General features: G+C 64.8%; 1 protein-coding gene across 1 annotated transcript; it reads right to left on the bottom strand.

The window, feature by feature from the left end:
* Nucleotides 1-1,965: 1,965 nt before the first annotated feature.
* On the bottom strand, nucleotides 1,966-16,481 carry LOC134526738 (uncharacterized protein C2orf42-like). The gene is given in 15 exon segments (XM_063358917.1): nucleotides 1,966-1,997; nucleotides 2,759-2,850; nucleotides 3,851-3,952; nucleotides 5,768-5,898; nucleotides 6,016-6,068; nucleotides 8,136-8,243; nucleotides 9,607-9,727; nucleotides 9,813-9,841; nucleotides 9,844-9,885; nucleotides 10,738-10,845; nucleotides 12,638-12,685; nucleotides 12,688-12,738; nucleotides 14,362-14,466; nucleotides 14,773-14,883; nucleotides 15,656-16,481. Coding segments are annotated over 15 exon segments (1,959 nt in total).
* Between the last annotated feature and the right edge of the window lie 1,941 nt (nucleotides 16,482-18,422).

Genomic DNA, 18,422 nt, shown 5'->3' with positions numbered 1-18,422 from the left:
TGACCCCCTTCCTGGACGCCGGGTCCCCTTCTCGGACACCAGGTCCCCTCCTGACCCCCTTCCCATACACCTGGGTCCCCTCCTGACCCCATTCCCGGACACGAAGTCCCTCCCTGACCCATTCCCAGACACTGAATCCCTCCCTGACCCCCTTCTCAGACACCAAGTCCCCCCGACCCCCCTTCGTGGACCCTAGTCCCCTCCTGACCCCATTCTCAGACACCTGGGTCCACTTCCCAGATGTCTGGGTCCCCCCTGGACTCCTGGGTCCCCTCCTGACCCCATTCCCAGACACCTGGCTCCACTGACCGTGTCCCCCTCCCTCCCCACTCCCAGGTTCCAGTGGTGGTTGGTGACGATGCCCTTCGGCCTCCTCATCCTCATCTACGACGAGATTCCCACATTGGGAACGTGGAGACACCCGGGAAGTGAGTGGCCAGGCCCGGACACCTGGGGCTCCCCCCCAGGACGCCTGGGTGCCCCCCCAGACACCAGGGTCCAATAAAAGACTCCGGGTCTCTTTCCAATTCATTAAAGGTGCTGTTAATTTGGGGGGGGATGGATGGACAGGGCGGGGTATGGTCTTCCCAGGTGCGGTCTTCTTTCTTGGGAAGGATCTTCCCAGACTCCCAGGGTGTCAGGACCCCCCAAGGGGAACAACGACATCCCCACACTCCGGGGGGCAATAATGACCCCCCAGGGGCAATAATGACCCCCCAGGGGACCAAAGAGGGGGATCAGGGTGGGTAAGGACCACCTCTGGGGAAGAACAACCCCCCCGGGGGGCAACAACAGCAGCCCGGGGGGCAATAATGACACCCCCAGGGGCAAAGGGGGGATCAGGGTGGGCAAGGACCCCCCACGGGGAATAATGACTCCCCCAGGGGGCAAGAACAGCCACCCGGGGGGCACTAACGACGTCACCAGGGGAAAAAGGGATGGGGTTGGTAGGAGCAGAGACCCCCCCAGGTGCCATAATGATCCCCCCAGTAGGAAAAAGGGGGAGTCAGGGAGGATAAAGACCCCCCCGGGGCAATAACGACCCCTCCAGGGGGAAAAAGGGGCTTCAGAGGGGTAATGACCCTCCCCCGGGGGAAATAATGACCCCTCAAAGGGGCAAAAGGGGGTCGGGGGGGTATGGACACCCCCCAGGGATTAACGACCCCCCCAGTCCCCCCCCTCCCAGGGCAGTTACCCCCCATTTTGCCTCCCAATGACCCCCCAGTCCCCCTCACCGCCCCCCAGTTGCCCCATCCCAGTCCCGGCATCAAAAACCCCGAATACCCGGGACGGTTCCCATGGCGAAGGCGCTGCGGGGGGACAACCGGCCCGCTCGGGACTGGTGCCCCCAGTGAAGACTTCGGGGGGGACACCCCGGGCTCGTTCTCACCCCCCGGGGGAACCGCTGCCACCGTGGTGCCATCCGCATGGCGCCGGCTCTCCTGGCCGCTCCTCATCTCTCCCTTTACTGGACCCTGCTGGTTTTTCAGCGAGAGTTTCGTGGTTTTTCGTGTCGCTTTACCCACCAGCGGCAGGGCCCCTCGGCCCTTGGCCCCACGGAGGGACCCCCCCATCTCCGGAGGACGGGACGGGTTCCCTGCCCCTACCCGACCCCACGGGGTGTCCCATCCCGCCCGCCACACTCCGGGCAAAAGCCGAGGGATCCGAGCGGGCCGGTTTCTTTGGTGTCGTGATGAAGGTGCCGCCACTGCCCACATCCCGCGGGCTCCTCCGGAGCCGGTGAGCGCCGGATGCCTCACGGTTCGGGGGTTGTTTTGGGGTTGGCTTGGGGTCGCCGCGGACGGTGAAGCCCGGCGCCCCACGGCTCCACGGCGGCAGTGGGAGCACTTCACCCGGGGGGGTGAGAACGAGCCTGGGGTGTCCCCCCGCAGCCCCTTCGCCATGGGAACCATCCCGGGTATTCGGGATTTTTGATGCCGGGACTGGGATGGGGCAACTGGGGGGTCATTGGGAGGCAAAATGGGGGGGCAACTGCCCTGGGAGGGGGGGGACTGGGGGGGTCGTTAATCCCCAGGGGGTGTCCATATCCCCCCGACCCCCCTTTTGCCCCTTTGAGGGGTCATTATTTCCCCCGGGGGAGGGTCATTACCCCTCTGAAGCCCCTTTTTCCCCCTGGAGGGGTCGTTATTGCCCCGGGGGGGTCTTTATCCTCCCTGACTCCCCCTTTTTCCTACTGGGGGGATCATTATGGCACCTGGGGGGGTCTCTGCTCCTACCAACCCCATCCCTTTTTCCCCTGGTGACGTCGTTAGTGCCCCCCGGGTGGCTGTTATTGCCCCCTGGGGGAGTCATTATTCCCCGTGGGGGGTCCTTGCCCACACACATCCCTCCCTTTGCCCCTGGGGGTGACATTATTGCCCCCCGGGCTGCTGTTGTTGCCCCCCGGGGGCGTTGTTCTTCCCCAGAGGTGGTCCTTACCCACCCTGATCCCCCTCTTTGGTCCCCTGGGGGGTCATTATTGCCCCTGGGGGGGTCATTATTGCCCCCCGGAGTGTGGGGATGTCGTTGTTCCCCTTGGGGGGTCCTGACACCCTGGGAGTCTGGGAAGATCCTTCCCAAGAAAGAAGACCGCACCTGGGAAGACCATACCCCGCCCTGTCCATCCATCCCCCCCCAAATTAACAGCACCTTTAATGAATTGGAAAGAGACCCGGAGTCTTTTATTGGACCCTGGTGTCTGGGGGGGCACCCAGGCGTCCTGGGGGGGAGCCCCAGGTGTCCGGGCCTGGCCACTCACTTCCCGGGTGTCTCCACGTTCCCAATGTGGGAATCTCGTCGTAGATGAGGATGAGGAGGCCGAAGGGCATCGTCACCAACCACCACTGGAACCTGGGAGTGGGGAGGGAGGGGGACACGGTCAGGGGAGCCAGGTGTCTGGGAATGGGGTCAGGAGGGGACCCAAGCTCTAGGGGGGACCCTGACCTCCAGGAAGGGGGTCAGGAGGTGCCTCGGTGTCCGGGAAGGGGACCCAGGGGTCTGGGAATGGGACCCAAGTGTCTGGGAAGGGATCAGGAGGGGACCCAGGTGTCCGGGAATGGGGTCAGGAGGGGACCTGGTGTCCAGGAAGGGGACCCACGCATCTGGGAACGGGTGAGGAGGGGACCCAGGCTCCAGGGGGAACCCAGGTGCCCGGGAATGGGGACAGGGGGGACCCAGGTGTCTGGTAATGGGGTCAGGAGGGGACCTGGTGTCCGGGAAGGGGGACAGGATGGGACCTGGTGGCTCAGAAGGGGGTTGGGAGAGGACCCAGGAGCCTGGGAAGGGGACTCAGTTGTCCGGGAATGGGGTCAGAAAGGGACCTGGTGTCTGGGAATGGGATCGGGGGGGGACTCGGTGTCCGGGAATGGGGTCATGAGGGGACCCAGGCTCCAGGGGGGACGCGGTGTCCGGGAAGGGGGTCAGGAGGGGACCTGGTGGCTCGGAAGGGGGTCGGGAGGGGACCCAGGAGTCTGGGAAGGGGACCCAGGTGTCTGGGAGTGGAGTCAGGAGGGGACCTGGTGTCCAGGAAGGGGGTTAGGATGGGATTCGGCGTCCAGGAAGGGTACCCAGGTGTCTGGGAATGGGATCAGGAGGGGACTCGGTGTCCGGGAATGGGGTCAGGAGGGGACCTAGGCGTCTGGTAAGGGGTCAGGAGGGGACCCGGGTGTCCGGGAAGGCGACCCAGGCACCTGGGAAGAGGTGAGGAGGGGACACGTTGTCCGGGAATGGGGTCAGGAGGGGATTTGGTATCCAGGAAGGGGACCCAGGGGTCTGGGAAGGGGTCAGGAGGGGCCCCAGGAGTCCAGGGGGGACCCAGGTGTCCGGGAAGGGGGTCAGGCTCCGGCCCCACCGGACGGGCACGAAGCCGAAGCCGTGGGCCATCCCGGGGCAGCAGCCGAGGCAGCAGCCCACGGACACCTGGAAGACGACGGCGCTCACCGGGACGCGGTTCCTGCCGGGAGACGAGCCCCTGTAGCACCCCACGGGCACCTATAGCCCCCCATAGATACCCCTACGGGCAACTATAGCCCCCCATAGGCACCCCTATGGGCACCTAGAGTGCTGCGCAGGCTCCTATAGCAGAGCCCCATATAGCCCCATAGGCACCAGGGGGTTCTATACGGACACAGAAGAGGCCCCATAGCCCCCTGTAGCCCCCATAGGCAATGGAAGAGCCCCTGTAGCCCCCATAGGCATTGTGAGAACCCCTATAGACCCCATAGGCACCAGCAGAGCCCTGTAGACCCCACAGGCATTGTGAGAGCCCCTATAGCCCCCACAGGCACCAGCAGAGCCCTGTAGACCCCACAGGCATTGTGAGAGCCTCTATTGCCCCCATAGGCACCAGCAGGGTCCCTATAGCCCCACTGGCACCAACGGAGACCCTATAGGCCCCATAGGCATTGTGAGAGCCCCTATAGCCCCCACAGGCACCAGCAGAGCCCTGTAGACCCCATAGGCATTGTGAGAGCCTCTATTGCCCCCATAGGCACCAGCAGGGTCCCTATAGCCCCACTGGCACCAATGGAGACCCTATAGGCCCCATAAGCATTGGAAGAGCCCCTATAGACCCCGTAGGCACTGGACATGTCTTTCTAGCCCTGATTGCCCCATTGGCACCAGTAGGGCCCTGTAGACCCCATAGGCCCCAGCAGAGCCCTATAGATCCCATAGGCATCAGCAGGGCCCCTATAGCCCCACAGGCACTAGAAGAGCCCTATAGCCCCCATAGGCACTGGAAGTTCTATATGGGAGACCCCATAGGCACGGGAAGAGCCCCTGTAGCCCCTATTGCCCCATAGGCACCAGCAGGGCCCTATAGCCCCCTTTAGGCACTGGAAGAGCCCCTATAGCCCCCATAGGCCCCAGCAGAGCCCTATAGACCCCACAGGCATTGGGAGAGCCCCTGTGGACCCCATAGGCACTGGACAAGCCTTTCTAGCCCCTATTGCCCCATAGGCACCAGCAGGGCCCCTATAGCCCCCATAGGCACTGGAAGAGCCCCCAGAGTCCTACAGCCCCCATAGGCACCCCCAGAGTGCCTGGGTGCATACCCGGTGTCCCCCCATAGCTGGTGTCCCCCCTAAGACACATAAGGATGAGAGGGGTACTGGGAGAGATACTGGGGGATACTGGGGGTACTGTGGGCACAGGGGGGACGCTGGGGGTACTGGGGGGTACCGGGGCTCATTGGGCACACGGGGGGTACTGGGGGTACTGGGGACATACTGGGGATACTGGGGGTACTGGGGGTACTGGGGGGTATGGGGGTTAATTGGGGGTACTGGGGGAGATACTGGGGGCGATGAGGGTATGGGGGAGATACTGGGAACACTGGGGGTACGGGGGGATACTGGGCATAATGGGGGAACTAGGGGGGATACTGGGGGTAACAGGTACCTGGGGGTACTGGGGGATACTGGGGATAATGGGGGATACTGGGGGGGGGGATCCTGGGGGTAATGGGGGGCCATTGAGGGTACTGGGAAGGATACAGAGGTACCAGTGGGCAATACTGGGGGTGCTGGAGGATACTGGGAGAGGTACTGGGGGTATTGGGGAGGGATACTGGGGGTAATTGGGAGGGATATTGGGAGGACTGGGGGGATACTGGGGGTGCTGGGGAGGGATACTGGGGGTACTGGGTGTACCGGGGGTCGTCGTGGGCACCGGGAGCACCGGGGCATACTGGGAGCACTGAGGGGGTGCTGGGGGCCACTGTGGGTGCCGGGGGTGCTGGGGGTAATTGGGGGTTACCGGGGGTTACTGGGGGTACTGGGAGTAATGGGGGGTACTGGGAGCCCTGGGGGTACTGGGGTTACTGGGGGTTACTGAGGGATAATGGGGAAACTGGGGGTACTGGGAGCCCTGGGCGTTACTGGGGCTGTTGGGGGGATCCTGGGCGGTACCGGGGGGCACCGGGGGTTACTGGGGGCACTGGGGCATACTGGGCGTCGCGGGGGCACCGGGGGGATACTGGAATACTGGAGGATACTGGGGCTGTTGGAGGGATACCGGGGGGCACTGGGGAAACGGGGTCACAGGGGCACTGGGGGCGCTGGGCGATACTGGGGGACAATGGGGAAACGGGGTCACGGGGCAATGGGGGCACTGGGTGTTACTGGGAGCACTGGGGGGCACTGGGGAAACGGGGTCACAGGGGCACTGGGTGTTACTGGGAGCACTGGGAGCACTGGGGGGTACACGGCCGACCTGCGTGATGTCCCCGACGTGTGTGTGTCCCCCCCCCCCCGTGCCCGCTGCTGCCGTGTGCGCGGGGGGGGCGGGTGTCACTGGGGGGGACACGACACGGGGACACACACGGGCTGTGCCGGGGGTCGCCCCCCCGAATCCCCCCCCCCCGGATCTACCGCACCCCCCATCCCGTATCCCACCCCCAGCCCCCGGCAATTCGGGGGTCCCGGTTCCTGCCGCCCCCGCCCCCCCGGGCTGGCAACGGCCCCTCCGTGGGGCGGGGCGGGGGGGGGCGGCACAAAGGCTGTCACACACACCCACCCCCCCCCGGAGGGTGCCGGGGAGCGGGGCTGGGGGGGGGGGACAAAGGGTGACCCCCCCCGGAGGGTGCCGGGGGACACACGCAGAGGAATGACCCCCCCGGAGGGTGCGGGGAGGGGGGAGACAAGGAGTGACCCCCCCACACACAGAGGGTGCCGGGGGGGGACACAAGGTGTGACACCCCCCCCCCGGGGGCGGGGCCGGCGCAATCGGGACCCAAGGGCCCCCAGCTGGGGGGGGCGGGACTCCCCCCCCGGGCACAGCTGTGCCCCATCGCGGGGCTGGGCACGGCCCCCCCCCCGCGGCCTCTTAAACCGCCGGGGGGGCTGCTGGGAGCCACTGGGGGCTGCCGGGAGGTCTCGGGTGGCGACTGGGAGCCGGCCGGCGCTTACTGGGAGCGACGGGGGGGCTCTCTGCTGGCTACTGGGGGCTCGCCGGGAGCAGTGGGGGGCTAGGGGTTGCCCGCTTGGAGCTGCTGGGGGCTTGCTGGTGTCAACTGGGAGCAACTGGGAGCTCGCCGCTGCGTCCTGGGAGCAGCGGGGGGGCTCGCCGCTGCTGTCGGGGGCCGCTGGGAGCCTGCTGGTGCCGACTGGGAGCCTCCTGCTGCCTCCTGGGAGCCGCGGGGGGGCCAAGTGCTGCCTGCGGCGAGTCGACTGGGAGCCCCTGGGGGTTTACTGGGAGCGGGGGCGGGGGGGCTCGCCGGTGCCTGCCGGGAGCTGCGGGGGGCCTGCTGGTGCCGACTGGGAGCTTGCAGCTGCTTACTGGGAACAGCGGGGGGGGGGGGGTGTGTGTGTTAGGAGCCACTGGGAGCTTGCTGCTGCCTACTGGGAGCTACTGGCCCCCCCCCGCCCCGGTTCTGGTGTGGACTGGGAGTGCCGGGTGGGCGCCTGCAGGAGGGAGCCCCACAAGGTAAGGAATGGCTGGGGGGGCCGGAGGGGGGGCCCTTCCCTTGTCCCCTGCAGATGGGGCTGTGCCTGGGGTTGGGGGGGGCCCGAATTGGGTCCCCCCCCGCCCCCCCCCAGTGTCTTTATTCCCGGCTGGAAGGGGGGGCTCTGCTGGCGGATGCAGTGATGGAGCGGGGTGAGATGGGGGGGTGGGGGAGGTATGGCTGCTCCCCCCCGGGGCTGTGCTCGGCGGGGGGGGGGGGGCTTGCTATGTTGTCTCATCTCTTTTCTCTTTTTCCCCCCCAGGCCTCAGAGCAGCCCCCGGGATGGAGCCGAGCCTTGGGTCGGGACCTGCCCGGAGCCAGTTTTGGGGGGGGGGGGCGCCGGGTGCTGCACCCCGAGTCCCCCCTTGGCCCCTCCAACCCTGGCTGGGTGAAGACCCCCCCTCCTTTGAACGCAGGGCTGTGGGGAGTACCCTCGGTGCGAGTCCCAGTGTTTCCCGGACACCCCCAGCGCTGGGTGCAGGGAGGCTCCAGGCACCCAGTGTGGGGTGGGGGGGATTATTTTTTTTTATTTTATTTTGCAGGTGTTTGTGCCGGAGCAGCAGCGGTGCCATTGTCCCCGCAGGTGCGTGGGGAACAGTCCTGGGCCCCCCCCCCAAAAAAAAGTGTGTGTGAGTCAGGGGATGGTGATGGTGGGCAGCAGGGTGAGCTCGAGGTGGGGGCTGGCGGGTGCCGTACTGGAATTTGAGGTGCAGTTTCCCGATGCGGGAGCGGGGCAGGATGTTGGGGATCCACTCGATGGTGAAGGGGGTGGGCTCCCTCTGCGTCGGGGAGGTGTTTCCTGCGGGGGGGGGCACACACACATGCAGAGAGAGGCTGGGTTATTCGGGGGCTCTTTTATTTCCCAGGGAGTTGTGCCGGGGCAAAGTGGTTTGGTTTTGTTTTGTTTTTTAGGGGCTGCCGGGGCCTGAAGTGGTGCCACCGTTCTGTTTCCAGCCCCCCCCCCCCGGATTATTTCATCCCAGGAAGGGCCCCTTCCAGGGAGATGGGTGAGTTTGAGGCGTTTGTGGGGGGGGATGAGACCTCCTGGTGCCGGAGCCCTGAGCGCTTCCCTGCCTCCTGTGTCCCACTCCTCACACTGGTTGCCCCCCCAGTGTGTGTGTCTCAATGCTGGTTTTTTTGATTATTGTTAATGAAGTGACTTATTGAGTGTTACCTCTGCAAGGTGTTTACCTTGGACCCCCCCAGTGTGGTTGTTGGTGTGTCACTGGTGTTTGTTTTGCAGGTGCCTGGTGGAGGAGGTGGAGGTTACGGGTCTGGTGAGTGTTTGGGTTTGGTTTTTTTGGGGGGAGGGGTTCCCCCTCTCTGGGGGTGTTTGGTTTGTGTTTCAGGTGACTTTGGGGGGCTGTGTCTGTTAGGCAGGTGCCTGGTGGAGCAGCTGGAAGCTTGTGGTGAGTGTTTGGGGGGGGTTGGTAGAGGGGCTTCCCCTCCCTGGAGGTTTTTTGCCTTGACTCTGGGGGCTGTATGGAGTGGCAAAAGCTATCTCAAGTGTTTGAGATTTTTTTTTTTGGGTGGGAGGGTGGGCATGGACACCGAGCTGTGGCAGCTGGGGACATGGGGGGGTGGGACCCCCCCGGGGTGGGAGGGACCCCCCCTGGGGTGGGACCCTCCCCTGGGTGGGGGGGGTGAGGAAGGGGGGGCCCCTTTGGGCTTTGGGGCCCCCCTGGGTGGGGGTCTGAGGGGGGCCCCTTTGGGCTTTGGGGCCCCCCTGGGTGGGGGTCTGAGGGGGGGCCCCTTATAAGGGAGGCCCCTGTGTGTGGGTAGGGGGAAGGGGAGAGTAGGGGGCCCCCTTAGCCCTGGGGGGGGTCCCTGGGGAGTGGTCCCTGGTTGTGGGGGGCGGCCTCATAGCTGGAAGAATGCAGCACTTTGAAGAATTCCCGGGAGGGGGCCCCCAGGGCAGGCTGGCTGGCAGGAGGCAGCCCTTAGAAGAAGAAGCCCCCGGGGGGGAAGGTCCTGGGGGGCCCCCCCTGCTGTGGTCTGCAGCTCCCACAGGGGTCTCACTCCAGGCTCCTGGGGGGGGCTGCTGCTGCTCCCACTCTGGGGGGAAGAAGCTGCCGGGGGGGGACTCCTGGCCCCTGGAGGTCCTGGCTGGGGTGGTCCGGCTGGGCGGGGGGGGGTGTCCCAGCTTGCACCCCCCCCCTTACCCACTCAGAGGAAGGTTTTGAGCTGCTCCAGGGGGCCGCAGGTCTCCACGATGCTCTCCACCTCCACCTCGGGGCACCTGAAGAGCTCGCAGGAGCCATCCCGGGGCATCTCCAGCGGCAGCTGAGGGTAAGCGGGGGGGCAGGCAGGATGGTGGGGGGAGGTTAGGGGGCGGCTGGGGGGCTGCCCTTCCCCCCCCCCCCTTTACCTGCAGGATGTTGGTGATGTGCCACTGTCCTCGGAGAAGGTGCCCAGGGGGAGGGCGTCCCGGGGGACAAAAGCTGGGGGGGGTGGGAAGGGTCACTCTGTGCCTCTTCCTTCCTTTTCCTCTCCCACTTTTCCTCTTGCTCCACTCTGTGGCTATGGGCCTGGGCTGGGGGGGCAACTGCTGAGGATCGGGCTCTGCCCTTGGCCGGCTGCTTCTCCCTGGGACTCGGCTCTGGAGTAACAGCGAATAAATGGGATCTTAACTGGTGCCGGCCTCGGGAGAGCTGCTTTGGCTCATGCTGCTGGGGGGGCGTGGGGGGGGCTGATGCTGGGGGTCCCCAGGCCTCGCCGCTGCAGAGAGGACGACTCGTGCTCCCGCAGTGCCGACAGGATGGATTTAGCTGCGCCCGGAGCCCCGAGGGGGTGGGTGAGTCTGGATTTACACCCCCAGGTAGGATTTACACCCGGGTGGGGGGAGAGAGAAGGTAAAGCAGTGAGGACGCTCGCCCGCACGGGGGGCTGCGACCTTCCCCTGGTGGGGGGGAAGCCTTTCCATCAGAGCTGGGGGGCGGGGGGGGGGAATGACACAACAAGGAATAAAGTCCTTTGGCTCTAAGCCTGGCTGGGTTTATTCGTGCAGCCCCGGCGGGGGCCGGGTTTGTGCCCTGCCGAGTGCTGAGAGGGGGTGCCCCGAGTCGGGCGGGGGGCTGGGGGCAGGCAGGAGCTGGCAGGGGGGGGGCTGTGCATCCCACTTACCTCTGGGGCGCACTCCTGCAGCTGTGCTATTTTCCTCTGGGCTGCAGCGAGGGGAAAAGCCGCTGGAAAGCAGCGGGAGGGAGGGAGCTTTTTCGAGGTGCTGCTGGGCTCTTCCTCCTGGACCTGGGGGCGAAGGGGTTTCCCAGGTGCGGAGCGTGTCGGCGTCTCACCCCTGGTGGAGTTGGGCAGCGTCTTCTTTGCACTCCCCCTGGACATCCGCTGCTGCAGCGCCTGGAAGGAAGCCTGAGGGATGCGGAACAGCAGCGGCTCCGGCTTCCCTGGGGGGCAGGAAGGAGAAGATGGGGGGGTGAGGTGGGGGGCTGGGGGGGTGGTGCTCGAGCCCACCCCTGCCCTGCTCAAGGGGTGAGTGTCTCCGCCGCTCCAGCCGGAGCACGCTTTATCACCTTTACAGTAAAGTATTTTCTCAAAGTCGGAGTCTGGTGCCTCTGGTCCTGGCTTGTGGCCCTGCTGCTGTGGCTCCCTGCCCCCAGAGGGGGCGGCCCCCCCCCGGCAAGGGGCAGGGAGTTGGGCCTCCAGCCTCAGGGCTCCCTTAAAACTGGAGCCACTCCATTGTCCTTCGAAGCAACGCCAGCCCTGGCTCTCTGCTCCCCTCCAGTGCCTCTGCAGCCCTGAACTGGATGTGTCCCAGTATGGCCCTGTCTCACCCTGGGCAGGGTCCAGGTCTGGGCTCCCCGGTTCCAGAAGGACAGGGAACGGCTGGAGAGGGGACAGCAAAGGGCCACCAAGAGGATGAGGGGACTGGAACATCTCTCTGATGGGGAAAGGCTGAGGGATTTGGGGCTCTTCAGCCTGGAAAAAAGCCGACTGAGGGGGGACCTTATCAACGCTGATCAATACTTCAAGGGGGGTGTCAGGAGGACGGGGCCAGGCTCTTCTCAGTGGTGCCCGGGGACAGGACAAGGGGTAACGGGCACAAACGTGACCGTGGGAAGTTCCATCTCAAGACGAGGAGGAACTTCTGTGCTGTGAGGGTGGCAGAGCCCTGGCACAGGCTGCCCAGAGAGGTGGGGGAGTCTCCGTCTCTGGAGACATCCCAACCCCGCCTGGAGGCGTCCCTGTGCCACCTGCTCTGGGTGACCCTGCTCTGGCCGGGGGTGGGACGGGGTGATCTCCAGAGGTCCCTTCCCACCCCGGCCACTCTGGGAGTGCAGGGAGGGGGCTGCTCCCCTTCAGCCTCATGGTCACTCATTGCTGCTGCTGCTGTTTGGTGGCAATATCATGGTCTTTAAGAGCCACAGAATCATTTGGGTTGGAAAAGATGCTGAAGATCATTGACTCCAACCATGAACTGAGCAGAACCGAGAGCAGCTCGTGGCCGACGCTGCCAGCAGTGTGCTTGCCTGCTCCCCGCACGGAACACGGCACGGGGGGGATCGTGGGCGGCAGGATGGGTGTCTCTGTCTTAGGTGACAAACTTATAACACACCTAAGTTGCTTGCAAAGAGCTGCTTCCCCTCCAGCACTGTTTTGGGTCCCTCTCTTCAGGGGAGCAACTGCCCAGCTCTCCCAGCAGCCCAGAGACACACAAAGTCCATCCCCAGTAAGGATTTTCACAGACCCAACACAAGCTGCCGCCTCTCGGCTGGAGGCCGGGCCGGAGCCGTGCCCCGCTGCTGGCTCAGAAGTGGAGTGGGGCAGGCGACAGGTATCGCGGCCACGAGCCATCGCCCAGGGCCGTACGTGCCCAGGGAACGCTGGGGCACGCAGGGGGCCGGGGGGGAGGGCAGAGCGCTCCCCACAGCCCACAAAGCGGCCCCCCCCAGCCCTTCTGAGTCGGGCAGCTCACCCGCCTTTGCCTCCCCGAGCTCGAATTCGAGCATCAACCACCTCTTGGGGAATTTCTCCCGCACCCGGCTGCTGCTGAGCACCGAGTCCACTGAGTCCAGAAATAAATCCCAGGGCAAAATAGTTGCTCCAAACTGGGCAAAAACACTTCCCTCCCTGTTAACAGTTATTTAACGCTGCCAAGAGCTGAGCGACTGAGATGACAGTGCACGGAGGGGAGGGGAGGGGAGGGGAGGGGTGCAGAGAGGCTCCCCCCAGCCTTACCCTCAAACTGTTCACGCATGGTTTGATGGATGCGTTCGGTGACGTCGGCCAGTCCTGGACGGAGAGGGTCACCTGCGCCTCGTCCAGCAGCTGGTTACAGCCTGCACGAGAGAAAGGGCAGGAAAAATCAGAATCAGAATCCGAATTAGAATCTGCACCCAACTGAAGCACCAACCCGACGGGCAGGAGAAATAACTCAGAAATAACGACAGCCAGCCACTCGCCTCCCTGTTACCCCTCTCCCCCATCATCCTCACCCCCCTCGAGGCACTTAGGGATAACCCAAACCCAAGGCCTTCAAGCCTTAAACACGAGTTAAAGCCTCTCAGGTTCTGCTCAGACCCACGGGATAACAACCTGCATCTTCAGAATCCAACCCAGCCGCTTTCATTAAGCCTTTCCTAGCCCGACGAGCCCGGATGCCCTAGAATTCCAGGGAAGAGCCAGATGCCTAAACCAGCAGCCTTCTCTCTACCGGACCCCGGTACGCTCGTGGCGTGCGCCGAGGGGCTTGCAGCTCGACCGGAATGGCCGCTGCCGTGGCCCGCTGCGGTCCAGTATTCCCCGTTCTACCCGCACCGGTTCCCCCAGCGGCGCCAGCCGCAGCTGCCTGTGTTAAACCGAGCCCCGAAAGGCAGCAGGACACCGAACGCGACCCCATCCGTCAGCTCGATGGACGAGACGCCGCTGCCCCGGGCACCTCGCTCCCAGGGCCGGGAAACGCGGCACCGCTTGAATCCCCTTCCGAACCCCCGTCTGCTCTCGGCGCTGCCGTACGGCAACACCCGGGAGCCGCCTCCGCAGCCCCCGGCCCCGGGAGCGGGACCCGACGCCTCCTCGCCCCCCGCCCAGAGCGCCGCGACCCCCCGGGGCCGCGCGTGGGCATCTGCGGGAGCAACACGGGGAAAGAGACGGGATTTGTACCCCTTTCTAGGCCAACGCTAAAGCCGGGAGGAACAAACGCACTAAAGCACAGCCCCAGACCGCAACCAGCCAGGAGAGCGGCTTTCTCTGAAGGGCCCCAAGTCGCTTTTCGGGTTCCCGTGGCATGGGGCTGACCCTTCCCTCCCCGAACATCACGGCGGAACACACACAACCACCCGGCTGCCTGCTCAGAGACAAGGCACGATGCCGGTGCCCGCAACCGCCTCCCCGGGGGGACCCCGGCTCCCGGCTCCTCCCCGGCCGGGCCGTGCTTCCCAGCAGGGATTTGCCACCAGAAACCACAGCGGCTCCGGCCACAACAAGCTCCCCCCCGGCAGCTCTGGCCATTCAGAGACGCTGCAAACACCGGCAAAAAACCACTGGAAACCGGCTCGCAACTGTGTCTGACCCCATCCACCCCCTCATTGTGCCCGGGAAAGCACCTCGTGGCATTAGGAGACACCGACCAACACCTGCCCCCTCCCCAGCGGCACCGGCCCTACCAAAAGCCAACCTTTTTAAGCTCGCCGTGCCCAAAAATCCACCAAAGAGCCACCCTGGGAGGACGCCGGCATCGTCCTTCTCTAACAACAACCACGTCTACGGCCAACCGGAGCCACGCCGGACACACGGCTACCAGTGACACCAAGCTGCCCGAGCCCGACTGCCACCTCCTAGAGCCGGCGAAGGAGGGTGAGGGCTCGGCTGTCCCCCCCGCGGGGGTCACGGCGGCACAAACCGAAGGGCCGCGAGCGTCCGCCCGGTCCCCGAGCGTCCCGAGGCGCGTGGCCGAGGCTTACCTTGTCTCTTCAGCGAGGAGGCGACGGCCGGCTTCTTCAGGCTGCTTCTCCTGGCGTTGCCGTGAGCCGCGTCCTGCGCCAGGAGGGGGCTGGCCGCCCGCGCCCCTGAGGGATGGGTTCAAAGAGCGTCGGCGCACGAGTCCCGGGGGTCCCCGGGCACCCCATGCGGGATGGGACGGGGAAATCCCCTCTCTCCCCAGAGCCGGCTGTCACCACAGCTCTTAACATCGCTAACGATCCTTAAAGGACCCGCCGGACCCAGGGCAGGGGTGCGCCCAACACCCGGAGCCGCTCCGAAAGCCGCCGCCGGCGCCGGACACGAGCCCGGCGGGTCACGGCGGGGCTGCCCCTCCGGCTGGACAATGGCTTACGGCTCCGGCCCGCGTCCCCCCCTGTCCCGCAGACACTCACCCGGCGCGACGTCCTTTTTCCTCTTCTTGGCCTTGGCAGCAGCCGCCTCCCCGGCCTGCCCCGGGGACTCGGGGCTGCCCACCAGCTGCGGGACCGTCAGCCCTTTCAGCCCTGGGAGAAACAAGACTCCGTCCTTAAAAGCCCCTCAACCACGCGCGGCAGCACCGCGGGGGACGTGGGGGTCTCGTGTCCCCCTCCCCGCGCCGGCGTTTGGGCCCCAAGACCTCCCAGCACACCCCGGACGTCCTCGGAGAGCCCCCAAAGCCCTCCCGGCCCCCCCAGACACGCTTCTTGGGGGGAACATCGAGGTGAATTCACTCAGGGCACCCTCCTCAGGGTGGATTTTCACCTTTGGGGGCCTAAAACCAAGGCGGCATTATCCAGGCGCGCCTATCGGGGCACACAACCCCCCGGGGGACTGAACCCCAGAGGCTGCTGCCATGGTGGGGGGGGGGGGGGGAGTGGTGTGGTTCACAACGAGCTGGGCTCCCCCCAGCGCTGCTCCGGCCCGAGGGAAGAGAACACCCGGCTCCCCTCCCAGGAGAGGAGCCCGACTCACCCCAAGCACCCATCGGGATCTGGCCGCCCCCCCCCCCCCACTTTGTCCCAGCTCCCGGGGGAGCGCAGGGAGCGCCCCGCTCCGCTCCCACACGGCAGGAGGGAGCTGCAGCCCAGGAGGAATCACTCCCCAGGAAGCCCTGTCCTTGCAGAGGGAGGGGGCAGGCAATTAAACCCCAGCTAACGAGGCCCCGATGGCGAGCACATGCGAGGGCAGCCCCGGTGAAGCGAGGCAGGTGAGCAGGAGGGGAGTGGGCGGCATCAGCCCCACACATGGTTCCCCCCCCCAAAAAAAAATCCTCCGCGTGTCGCTTCCCCCACCTACTGCCGGCGTCGCAGGCGAGGAACTCGGCGAACTCCTGCGCCAGGCTCTCGTCGCTGGCGAAGGCGCAGAGGCAGGCCAAGAAGTGAATGCAGCGCGGCGACGGCGCCTCCTCCTCGGCCGGGCCGCCCTTGCCGGGCTTCGGAGCCTGGCAGGAGCAGGAGAACCTGTGGTCCGTCAGCGTCTTGGCGTTCACCTTGTGGGCGAAGGAGGCGTGCAGGTAGCCGAGGCTGTGCTTCTGGCTGGCCTTGCACTTCACCACCAGGATGGTCTTGGTGACGCGCTGCACCAGCGGCCCCGTGGGCTCGGTGGCCAGCTGCCAGATGGTTTGTTTGGTTTCGGGGGAAGCCTGCATGGAGTTGAGCACCGAGCTTTTCAAGGCCAGCGGGGTGGCCTCCGTCTGGCAGTTCAGGGCCAGTTTGACGTGCTGGCACTGGTTTTCCACCACCCCTTGCGTGGCCGCTTTCAGACAGGCCGGCAGGTAGCAGCGGCCGGAGCTGAGCTGCGTGATGATGGTGCCGTCCACCGTCTGGATGGCCGTCTCCGAGACCCCCAGCTCCACAAAGCACCGGGAATCCGGTCCCCGGTCCCTCTCCTGCACCGAATAAACCTGTAAGTCCGAGCCGGTGACGATCTTGACGGCGTCGACGCCGGGCTGCTTGCGGGCGCCGTAGCGGAAGACGGTGCCGCACGTCTTGTTCTTGCAGATGAGGCCTCGGGTGCCGTTGTAAGTGCCGCAGCGGGGACATTTCTGGATGCCCCGCAGCGTGGCCTTCCCCAGGTCCGACAGGAAGGAGGGGACTTTGGTCCTCACCGACGCCGGCTCCATCCTCCGGGAGACCTGGAAGGGCAGAGAGCGGGGGGCGAGTTAACAGCCCGGGGAGGGACAGCGGGGACGCCGCGCTCGGCTGGTGACACCCACGGGTCCCTCTGCAGGTGGCCGTGGCCATCCTCGGTCCCCAGCAGCCGCGGAGACGGAGGGGACAGAGCGAGAGGGGGGGAAGCGACGGACTGAAAGGACATGGCACGTAAATAAAGCTGGGCGGCCTGCCGCCATGGCGGGGGGGGGACGCGCGGCGAGGGGACGCGCAGAGCAGCTCCTCGGAGGCACACCGGAGCGGCAGCCGCCATCCGAGGTTTGGAGGACGGGAGAGAAAAGCCTGCGTGGACGCGACAGAAACGGGGCGATTCCCCCCAGATCCACCCGGGTCGGCTTTTGGCAGCAGGTCGGCAGCCGAGGAGCACGAGCGACTCCCGGCGAGCGGCCCCGGTGCCACCGGACCCACAATCCTGCCCGGGTCACGGCATGACAGAATCGTTTAGGTTGGAAAAGACCTTTCAGATCGTCGAGTCCAACCGTCACCCCAACACTGCCCAAACCACCACTACCCCACGTCCCTCAGCACCACGTCTGCCCGGCTTTTAAATCCCTGCAGGGGTGGCGATTCCATCGTTTCCCTGGGCAGCCCGTTCCGATGTTTGACAACCCTTTGGGTGAAGAAATTTTCCCCAATACCCATCCTAAACCTCCCCTGGCGCAACTTGAGGCCGTCTCCTCTTGTCCCATCACCTGTTCCTTGGGAGAAGAGACCGACCCCCGCCGGCTACACCCTCCTTTCAGGGAGCTGTAGAGCCAGGACAGAGACCCGAAACTCAGCTGATTTTTGGGAGATAACCCCGAGTGAGTGTGGATGGATGAAGGGGAGGAGAAGGGGCAGCACGCAGCGCGGCTGTCGCCTTACCCAGTCATTTCCAGTGTCTCGGTGGGGCTTCAAAGCCTCAGGGCGGCAGGAGAGGGGGTTTCTGGTTTGATTTGGATGTCAGGGATGTCCCATTTGGGAAGCGAGCGAACACCGGAGCGATGGGGCTGAGTGGGATTAGGGCTAAAAGCTCAATTGCCTCCTGCAAGTCTCTTTTCGCCAAACGCTGGGAAGATAAGAAGCTGTTGGGAAAGGAGCGGGGAGCGGGGGGGCAGCAGCCTGGAGCTGGGAAGGGGATTTTCCCTGTCCCGTGTGGTGGGAGCTGCGTGCAGGATGCTGCCGGGCTCCGTCACGGGGATATCTGGCATTGCATGATCTCCATTAAACCAGTATTTTGCATCAGGCATTGACCCTTTTGGATGTTTTTTCCCCCCTCCCCGACACGAATAAAGCCTGCGCCGGCGGGGCCATGGGCAGCTCACTGGGTTTATCCTGGAAGTGCGAGGCCGTGGATTCGTGCTGCTGGTTTAGGATGTGGCTGTGACCCCCATTTGATCCGCCCCGGGACACCGCAGTGACATTCAGCCCTCCTGCATCTCATAAATATATAGATATATATAAAAATATACATACAGTCCTTCGATCCAGCCAGGCGCTGGATGCCGATGGATCCTGATCTGGGGATCCTGCACCCCTCGGGTCAGCACCGGAGGCGTTGGTGTAATTCAGACGATCCCGGGTGATCCCATCGCTACGGAGCTGCCCCCCGATGCACCAGCAAACCCATTTTACCAGCAAGGGAATAGCAACAGAGAGCTGGGAACGCTTGCCAAGAGGGAGGGAGGGGGTTAAACCTCTGGAGCTCTCCGAGCTTGGACTTCAAGGCAATTATCTTTCTGGGTCAATCATTAGTATTAAGATTAATTTGCTTTTTTTTTTTTATAATTATTTATTTGGATCAGATTTTGATGCTCAAACGCAAGTTGTGGATAGGGGAAGTCAAAATACTAACTGAGGAATGGCAAGAGGGTGAAAACACACAATTTCATCAATTTGGTTTTTATTCGACA

Source organism: Chroicocephalus ridibundus, chromosome 23 (assembly GCF_963924245.1).
Source record: "Chroicocephalus ridibundus chromosome 23, bChrRid1.1, whole genome shotgun sequence".
NCBI lineage: Eukaryota > Metazoa > Chordata > Aves > Charadriiformes > Laridae > Chroicocephalus > Chroicocephalus ridibundus.
The sequence above is the reverse complement of the archived record's forward strand: the minus strand, read 5'-3'. Positions and strand labels throughout refer to the sequence as shown.